Genomic DNA, 10,401 nt, shown 5'->3' with positions numbered 1-10,401 from the left:
CACAGTTGACCCTGTCCCTCTGCAGGAACACCTATCCCTCAGCAGAGACAATCTTGCACAGTTCAAGTGCTCTTGCACCCACACACATGCATTAAAATATCATTATACAGCCACTCAAAGTTTTTAGTAATAACAAATTACTGAAGAAAATATGTATTGCTATTTGATATAGCAATTTGGGGATATTCTGCATGATCAGTTCAGTGAACTCACTCCTACCAAAACCACAGCACGGGCCCCAAACACAGCATGAAGCTTTTCCCTCAAAGCCTGGGCAGTATCCCAGAGCAGGAATGCCAGCCCAGCCCTGGGCCGCAGCCCCCCGGCTCCAGGGGCCCATCCAGACTCACCACTCGGGCTGCCTCCTCTGCTCAGCCAGCTCGTGCAGGCGCCGCAGGGCTCTCTCCTGCTTCCTCTCATCTTTCCGGGATCTCGACGAGACATTGCGAGCAAATTCCCTTTGCTTGAGATCTTTCAACCTCTGAGGCAAAAGAGAGCAGGGACGAATCAGATCAAAGGTGTTTGTGGTTTATCCAAGAGCAGCTCTTTGCTGTAGTACTGGAAATTGAGGTGTCAAGCCCCTCCCCAGGGACATTTACTGAGCCAGGATGGAGCAACAGCATCTTAGCTCAACAAACCCCACGGAGCACACTGCCATCCTCCCAGCAGCTGAAGGAAAAGACAACTGGTGGTCACTTTTGGCTATGACTTCAAGTTCTGTGTATACCCCCTTCCAATCAACACTACTGGTATTCTTTAGCATGGACAACAAAGCTGATTTCAAAGCAACAAGCAAATTCTGGAAGGAAAAGGGGAAAAGAAGAAGGATTGTTTACTTTGCTGCTCTTGCAGGGTGCAGATGTACTGGACAAACAGTGCATGACATGAGTCAAGAGCATGGGCCAAAGGACAGGAGGGATTAGCTGGTGCCAGAGCCACCCAGGCATGACATCTGACAAAAGCAATGTACCATTACATTGGAGAAGGAGCCAAAAATCCCATGCAAATGGTTTTGTAAGCAAATCCAGAATACAACATACACCACAACCAGTTACTTGTTTTCCTGACAGTAGTTCTGAGAGGGTCAAGAAACAAACTGCTCTAAAGGCAGGAGGGTCTCTTGGGGTTGAATACTTTGGGAGGTAGAAGCACCAAGTTCCCCAGAAATCTTATCACGAGGGAGCAAACCCAATCCTAAGGAATTTCAAACATCCTAATATCACCGAGGAAGTCTAGGTAGCCAATTCTAATAGAAAACAAACATCCAAGCCTTCAGAATATTTTGGAAAGTCCTTTTCTTAGAGCACTAAGAGAAGTGGCTGCTGCTTTTCCTTGGAATATATATGGATATTCAAAACATTATTTTAGAATGCTCTACAGAAGTTAAAGTAACAGAAAGCAACAAAGACAGACCTCCACCATCCTAAAGCGACTCATTGTTCTTTTTTAGTGCACAATTCAAAACCCTTTCAAAGGGCCCAGTTCCAGAATGCATCCTGTACTCAGCTTTTGGAAGAAGTTTCATGTTTTTTCAGCCATTTCATGCAGGGCCTGGGAGACTAACAGGACTCAGAGCAGGAGTCACTTTGGAACAATTCTTGTACAGGATGTACAAATCACTGGTGAATTCTAAATACTTCTGGCTGGCTGACTCTGCCTCTTTCCTGGAGCAGAGTCAGGCTGCCACACACAGGAACAGTGGATCTGGAAACGAACCCAAAGCTCAAATTAGAGGAATTAAGCTGGCCCAATGTAAAGAGAACATTGCTTTGTGAAAAAGGGGGAGATTGGACAAGACAGAGGATTCTCTTACCTAATTGTATTTACTAAATGTGGTTGATTGTTACTAAAATCAGAGGTGAGAACACACAAAAAAGGTACAACTACAGACACCAGTAGAAAGAAACTCACTCTTGTGATCTGGACTCCCAAATTAGAAGGGTTTGCTTTCAATACATCAGCTGAAAACATCACATCACAAAGAAAAAAAGAAAGTAAAAATATAACAAGAGTGGAACAGAGGAAAAAAAAAATAACAAGCAAGCATTACTAGAGAGCTGTGGGGGAGTGCGCCAGCTATTCTATGGAGCAGGAGCGGAGCCAGTGGAGCCACGGGACCGAGCTGGGGTCTGGAGCAGGGACACACACACGGACACGCACAGACACAGCAATGATCCCACCTGGAACAGCAGAACTACTTTCACCAGGACAAGTAAAGGGCTCAAGGGTTTTGTGGTGTATGTTAAATGTTGAAGAGTAATTTTTTTCCAAGAGGAAGGAAAAAAAAAATAGATGGACTGAGCAATGCTATCAGCTTTCTCATGCCGATTTCGAAAGTGTGTCTGAAATGCTCTGGGAAGTTACAGCCACCAACAGCTGACAAAACTATTTAATGGGGGCTGATGCCAACTCGTGAGATCACTCAACCATTTGGAAAAAAGTATGACCCAGCTATTTACACCAGACACGAACTGTGACCTTTTCCTCTCAGGAGGAAGGTTCGATGGTGCACTCAGAGCCCCCTGTGCCCCCAGGCATCGTCCTGATCATCCCCCAGGACACAAACTGGGCTCAGAGCTGTTGGGAACGATGCAGCTGCCCTCAGGCTCTCCTGCCTCCATTACATGGCAATTGGAATGCAGACAGAATGAAATGTTCTCTATTAAATGCTGACCTTTGTGTGTCTCTGCTCCTCCAAACTTCCCACTCTCAACACTTAAAATTTAGAGGTGTGAAGCAAACGAACTACCCCAAAGCACTTTAACTCTGGAATATGCACCACAGCAACTCCCAGCTGCACCCAAACAGGGCCCTTTAGGCTGACAAACCACTGGCCCTGGTGTCAAGACTGCTGAGAATTTGGTACTTCCAAAACTGGGGAAGAGTTGGTCTGGTTTCCAAAGGACCAAGAGATCTCAAGGCTGAGTTTCTTTTTGTGACACAGGAGTCAGGAGGAAAAGAGTCTTGCTGAGGAAGTACAGGATAGAAAAAGCTCACAAATGCACCATGCCAGCTCCTTGGAAATGTAAAACAGAACAGAACACAGCTCAGCTTCTTAGACTGACCTAAACCAACCCACCTATCATCAGAAATGACTCCAGGTGTGCAAGAGACCTGGCTGGACTGCATTATCTTCCCTAAATGCATCCTGGGGGAGGGAAAGGGGGGGAAAACAGGACCCCACACTGCTCATCTGTAAGAAGAACCTGCTGCAGGAATGAAAAACACCTGGAACTTTTCAAAATAACCTGTAACTCTCCCCTCACTTTTTGTTTCAAATATGTCACTGAATCCACTGACTGATCCCCTCAAAGACTGGATAACCAGCTCACTACAGCCATGCCCACCCTGCTCCCCAGTCCTGACTGGGAAGGAGCAATCTAAGGCCTGAAGTGCTATTTCACTGGGTGAAGGGAGCACACAGAGCACTGAAATGCTGCTCACACACTTCCAGGTCTCAGCCTGCCCTGAAAATCATTTGAACTAAACCGATATTTAAGCTCAGCTTACACTAAAGAAATTTCCATCTAATCCTGAGGAGAGTGTTTGTTATTCTAATCCCCCAAAAACCTCTAAATGACTTTTTGACCACACCATATGTGTGGGTGTGAGGGAGGCTGGAGGAGCATGGTACTGCCCCTTCCCCAGCATCACAGAGAAATTCCAACAAGGATTTAACAACGCCACTCAACCATCCTCCGGGAGCTTCTCCACTCCACAAGGAATCCTGGGAACTCATGCTTTTGGGGTGAATCTTCCTTTTTTAAGTCTTCCCATTGTGCTTAGCAAGACAATGATTTTTTTCAACAGGATTAGAGCCACCAAACCTGTATTAAATCAAACACATGCTCCACGCTACTATGGGATTTCAAAACTAAGGGCCTTTTTTTTCTCCATTGGCAGTGTGTTTTCTGAGGAAGCAGCAGTTTGTCTAATCAGCAACATCCTTTCAAACTGCAGGATCATGGGGATCATAAAGCCAAGGAATATTCTGCTGGTTTATTACTTCAGCTGTCAGAAGGGCCACACTGCAGTGACCAGCAGTGACACAAATCACCAGCACTTACATAAAATTTCTCCAGATTTCCACATGCTGTAGGCAGTAGTTCACTACCTCCAGCCTCCTGGGGTTTATTAATAGCTGCCACCCCCCTCAGCTTTGGAACAAAGAATCGTATTTTAAGTTTCCAGCCTTGTTTCTAACAAAACTCCGAACTTGCCTCCACATTTCCACAGGAGTGCAAATTGAGCTCCTGAAGAGCAGGTTTGGTATTGAATATGCAGCTACCTCCGGACTGCGGCACAAAGAGGCCACAGTGCTGGATTATCTCCCAATCCTGCACGGCTCAGGAGGGGCTGAACTGGCAAGCACCACCAGTACCTTCCAATTCTCATAAATCAGCTTAAACCAGCTGCACTACAGCACTGATGAAAAGCTCCTGAGAGCCCATCCCAGGCACAGCAAAGGGGGGAAATCCAGGGGGGCCAGCAGGAGTCAGGAACTGCTGCTACAGGAAAACCACTGAACCATTATAGGATGTCCTAAGCAGGAAGGAATCCCCAAGGATCATCCAGTCCAACCCCTGGCCCTGCACAGACACTCCAACAATCCCACCCTGTGCATCCCTGCGAGTGCTGTCCAAGTGATCCTGGAGCTCTGGCAGCCTCAGGCCCATGAAAACAAAACTCAGCATGTCCCAGATTTTTCTGATGGAACCAGGTAAGACCTCCCCAGTACCCAGCTGGGGTGCAGAGCTTTACAGGCTCAGGACAAGCAGTAAATGGATTTTCTCCATTTAAGGTGACAAAGCCACACAGCATTACTGAACTGAGGCCTACTGAGAGACATTCTTTGCCTAAAAGTGACGAGCAGAAAGAGCCCCTGTTATTCTCACAAGAAAAAACCACTGTGACACTGTCAGCAGACCTGAAGATGTGAGACTTTCATGCCAAACCTCACATTGAGATGGGTCAGAGCAGATCCACCTCTGGGGCTTGAGGCAGGAGGCAGCTCCCATGACATCAGAGCCCCCTCCTCCCTTGCCATTGTTCTCGTGTCTCTCTGCCAATCCACATTAAATAAAATAACAATAACGTACATTTCATTCTGTGCCAGCAGATTTCTGGCTTTCTGAACTTCTGATGTCTGCTCGACTCTTTGCCCCAAAAGTTTCTGGAAGTGAACTACACCATTAAACACAAGCTCAAAGGATGGCAACCTTGATAATTTTATTGAAGTGAGAACAAGCCTGGCTTATCTTTGGTCATCAACATTCTCTGCACACTTACAAATGAAGTGAAAAGAACAAAGGGGAAATGGCCTGCAAATGCTGTTTTATTTCATCTTAATTTCCTCCCTGGAAGGAATCAGGATTTTTCTTAGCTAGGTTAAAAAAATAGAATGGGTTGGGTTGGGAGGGATCCTACTGCTCATCAGTCCCACTCCCTGCATAGCAGGGACACCTTCTACTATCCCAGGGTGCTCCAGGCCCTGTCCAGCCTGGCCTTGGGCACCTCCAGGGATCCAGGGGCAGACACAACTCCTCTGGGTAGCTTGTGTCAGGGCCTCCCCATCCTCACTAGGGAGAATTTCCTCATCATCTCTAATGCAAACCTACTCCCTCTTCAGTTAAATCCACTCCCCTTTGTTTTATCACTCCATGCCCCTGTCCAAAGTCCCTCTCCAGTTCTCTTGTAGCCACTTTATTGTTCACTGGTGGGTTTTCTGAAGGCAAAGCATTTCTGGAGCAGAAGAACCTCCCATGTAACACCAAGTACCTCAGAGATTCCCTCCCATCTTCTCCATTCAAGCTGTGCTTGGAAGCCCAAGGTTTTGGAAATCCCAGGTTTCCCCAAAACACAAAGTTCAGGGTTTGCATTCAGAGTATTCCTCAACCTGAGCAGTGACTGGCTTGGTAATTTTATTGTGTTTGAACAGATCCTCCCCCTCGGCATGAGAAGCAAAGATGCAGCTAATTAGGGCACAAAGAGAACTGCACATCTATACTTTCAGTTCTGAGCTCCACCCTCTTTCCCAAAGAAATTATTTATGGAATACACTCCTTTTGCCCTTTTACAAAGAGAATCTAGGCAGAATTAATCACCTACACCTCCAAAACACCACACACTTAGGGGAAAAAAACCAGCTACATAAAAGCCTGCATTTCAATGTTGGTTTGTGCTCTCCCAGGGAACCTGGCACAGGTTCACTCAGGAACACGTTTGTTTTTCACAGGGAATGCAGAAGGGGGATGTTTTGATTCTGTTGGGTCAGTGACTCAGTAAACAGCTCGAGCCCTCAGCAGGCACACGAGCAGAACGAAGTGATGGTGGGAGATTCTCCAAGTTCTTGGATTGTTAAAATCCCCGCATAGGAAAAGCTGACTATAAATGCTGCATAACTGACACACAGGTAATTCCAACCGTAACTGCTGCAGGTTGTTCCAATGCTGGGCCCTGCACATACAGGTTTATTTGATAAGAACACACAGACAGGGCACAACCCTGACAAGGGGCTTGCACTCATCTTCACACAAATCTAATAGAAGGTCTTTATCTTAATGTCAAAACCCTAAATCAAATAAGGAGCCCTCACAGGTGTAATGCCTTAAGGACACATTCCCACTGAGTGCAGTGTTCTAGGACTGTGGGAGCTCCCAAGGATCAGGACACTGTGGATCTGCATGAAAGCAGAAAAAAAAAACCCAAACACTGGCTTAGAAAAGATCCTAAAGATTACCTTGTTCTACCCCCTGCCACGGGCAGGGACACCCTGCACTATCCCAGGCTGCTCTAAGTCCTGTCCAACCTGGCCCTGAACACTTCCAGGGATATACATGGGGTCCATCCTCACCACCCAAGCTCCTTCATAGCTGCAGAAGTTTTCTTTCTACATTTGCCACCTCTTTTCTCTTGATTATTGTTAACTGTAACTCTGTTGACTGTCAGGGCTGGGCACCATCAGGAGTGCGGGCCTTTCATAACCTACCAGGCCTTCAAGATCAAAATCTACAACTAAAAAACCCCAGCATTAAAGACATCAGCAGCTGTACAAGAAGTTATGAGATGCAGCCTTTCCCAGCTGCTCACTGAAGGGTGTGTGAGAACTGAGCTTACTGTCCCTCCTGCAGAGCCATCTGCACCCACTCCAGCTGCTTTTGGTCCCCTGAGAGCGACAGGCCATGTGCTGACCAGAGGCTGACTGGTCCTTTAAACAGCTGCAGTATCAGTATCAGTCTCAAGTATCAACCTAATTAAAACCAGCTCCAGAACAACACTGCACACCTCCAACACAATGGCTAAAACATGCCACTGGTTTGGGAGAATAAATGCTAGTATCTTTTCCCAGACAAGGAAATGCTGCCTTTTGGAGAAACTTCGTGTTGAGGTTGATTCAGATGTAGCCAAATGATCTATGACACCAGGACAGGCAGGAAATAAAGAGAATAAACCTTCCCTTTAATTGTTTGGTGTTGACACATTTTGGTGGGTCCAAAATTCATCCGGTTGGGATCAATACACTTACCTATCATCCCTGTTGGGCAATAATCCCGAATTCCTTCCTGGAATACAAGACAGTGTCTTTATAACTCAGGAGTGGAAAGGGATCTGAGGACGGAACATCTATTTACAGGGACAGCCTAATGCTTGCTGAGCCACAGAGGGATAACCAAACACTTCAACGTCAGGGGCACGTGGAACTAAAAATACTTAAAAGCAAAAATGCTGTGGAAACTGAGCCAAGAAAAAGGCAAAAACAAGCTCTGCTGCCTCAAAAATTACCACTGAGACAACAAAATCTCACAGATGATGTACACCAAGCTGTGTTGCTGTAACTAAGATACTGTAATGGCCTTTCTTTCCAAGAAAGCCAACTGATGGCCTACTTTCATTTAAAGTTCATGTTTTCTCTCAAAAACTTTAGGCTCACCTTTCTGCAACCTTGCCTTCTTGTCCAAAGAGACAAACTATAAAACATCAACATGCAACATACCAAAAGGACAGCATTTTTTAAAAATTTGTTTTAAAATTTAGACTGGACTGCTGGAAATGAGCCTCCCTGGAGCAGGAGGGAGCACAGCAGTGAGATAATGTTACTTATGCAAATTCACCATCATTCTGTCTCGGGGGTTTCAAGTTCACTCCCTGAATGCTGACCCAGTGGGGTCACACACATTTCAACCCGACAAAGCTGGACAAGCAATTTTTTTCCCTAAGCAAAGCATGATTGCTTCTTTGTTTAAATCTCTCTGTAACTAGAAATTAATGCTGGGTGATGCAGCCAGAGTTCAGAGGCTCATTTGCTCCAAAGCCTGCCTGAAGTGACTGCAATGGATGGAATTATCCAAGAACATAATTCCTCTCAGCATAATCAGCAGTACCAAGCAACTTCTAAATTCTTTCTCCTGATGAGATGACCCCACCTTGTGGGTGCACAAGACATTTTTCTCTCAGGCCACTCCTGCTGATGACTCCTTTTATTGCTTTCCACAGGTTGGTTTCCTTCTCCACAGCACCTCCAGCTGCTGGGAGAGCACTGAGCCTGGCCAGGCTCGCGTGAGTGCCCCATTAGTCACCGAGGGTTGGAGCAGTCCACGGAATCCCACAGCATCAGCGCACCAAGAATGTGACACAAACAGGTCCTGCCACCTCCCAGATAAACGAAGGTCACTGCACTCAAGTTTCAGCCAAACTGATGGAGACCTTCCAAGGAAGTGCTCTGCTCTCAGGTGTCATGACTGAGCTCAGCCAAAACCACCCCTCTGCCCAATAACCAAGGGAATAAATGAATTTCTGCTCTTGATTCTAGCAAACCACACTTCTTTACAGAGCCCAGCTGCCCTGCCATGAGAATTCCTGACAAGACTCCCTTAGCTCAAAGCAGATTCTCTGTCATATCCTACACTTAATACACACACACAAAAATCATACTCTGAAGCAATATTCTTGGTTTTAGCTGTTTTCACTACCATTTTGCAGCTCTACAGCACATCCTCCTCGAGTTACCAGTATTCTGATGATTGTGTTGTTAGAATTTATGACCAGGAACACCAAATTCCTCCTCTGAGCCCTTCCAGCCCTGGAGGAGCCCAACACTGCGATCTGCTGTGCAGTTACATCTCATTTAGCAGTTTAAATGGTCAAACAGATCAGGCTAACACAAGAACTTCCATTACTTACTGTGCAGCATGAAGACACTACAGTACATCCCTACCTTGGGAAAAAAAGCCAGCTCCACAGAGACTCTGAACCCACCTTCTCCTGAGAATTACAGAATTTGGGAAGTGCTCCTTTCTTAGGATTCCTTTGGCAAGGCCCATTATTTCCTAGTCTCTTTTCAGTAACTCCACAGAACACAGACTCAGGTAGCAAAATGCTCACCTATGGGGAATCATCACTCCCCAAAGCTGTACTAATGCTAAAAGCAAGCTGGGAGCCATCCACCTCCACGTGTCCTCTCCTCAGTTTAACACCAGCACATTCCTGCCCGTGGGTCTTTCAGAACTGGGGCTCCTTGATGCCAACCATGGAGAGGGGCTTGGGGTTCTTTTGTTTGTGTTCTTAAATGAATGATGGGCATAAAAATCCTACCCAGTGACATAAAACACCTATTCCTAGACCAGTAATGAAAACAGATACACCAGGGAAACTCCAAGTATTAACCACAAACAAGACCACCACAATGAATACCAAACTGATGAACTGTGCTGTCTACAACTGGTTACCTGCTTGTGAGCGTGGTCATAAGAGTTGATGTGGTTGTCAAACTCTTGGTGCTTCTGATACTGCTTGTCACAGAGTTCACAGTAGAAGTTTGCTCTGAGGTCTTCCAAAGCCTTGGCAATGGCCTTTTCTTTATCAACATAATCCTGCAAAATTAACAAAAAAATGCTTCTGTTTAGTGTCCTGTGGAACAGGCTGGAAGATGATGGGTTAGTCCTTCAAGGAAAAACAGTGCTTAATAAAAACTTAGTGTACATTGATTATATTTATTACAGAATCACTGAGGCTGGAAAACACCTCCAAGATCACTGGGTCCAACCTGTGTCCAATGCCCATCTTGTCCCCAGCCCAGAGCACTGAGTGCCACCTCCAGCCCTTCCTTGGACACCTCCAGGGATGGGCACTCCAAACCTCCCTGGGCAGCCCTTTCCAAAACTTGACCACCCTTTCCAGGAAGCTCTTCTTGATGTCCACCCTGCACCCTCCCCTGGCCCAGCCTGAGGCCATTCCTTCTCCTCCTGTCCCTGTTCCTGGCAGCAGAGCCCGACCCCCCCAGCTGTCCCCTCCTGTCAGGAGTTGTGCAGAGTCACAAGGTCCCCCCTGAGCCTCCTTTTCTCCAGGCTGAGCCCCTTTCCCAGCTCCCTCAGCTGCTCCTGGGGCTCCAGCCCATTCCCAGCT

The 10,401-nt window shown here is 46.4% G+C and overlaps 1 protein-coding gene across 5 annotated transcripts in view; it reads right to left on the bottom strand.

Annotated features, from left to right (window-relative positions):
* GPATCH8 (G-patch domain containing 8) overlaps positions 1–10,401 on the bottom strand; it is a 55,935-nt gene that overhangs the window by 5,981 nt on the left and 39,553 nt on the right. For all 5 annotated transcript variants that reach the window (XM_063404059.1, XM_063404060.1, XM_063404061.1 and 2 more), the window contains 2 exons: positions 9,726–9,869; positions 351–481 (listed from right to left, as the gene is read on the bottom strand). In XM_063404059.1, the coding sequence (XP_063260129.1) occupies positions 351–481; positions 9,726–9,869 (275 nt within the window). The remainder of the gene's footprint in view (positions 1–350; positions 482–9,725; positions 9,870–10,401) is intronic.

This window comes from Prinia subflava, chromosome 8 (genome assembly GCF_021018805.1).
Source record: "Prinia subflava isolate CZ2003 ecotype Zambia chromosome 8, Cam_Psub_1.2, whole genome shotgun sequence".
NCBI classification, from domain to species: Eukaryota; Metazoa; Chordata; class Aves; order Passeriformes; family Cisticolidae; genus Prinia; species Prinia subflava.
The sequence above is the reverse complement of the archived record's forward strand: the minus strand, read 5'-3'. Positions and strand labels throughout refer to the sequence as shown.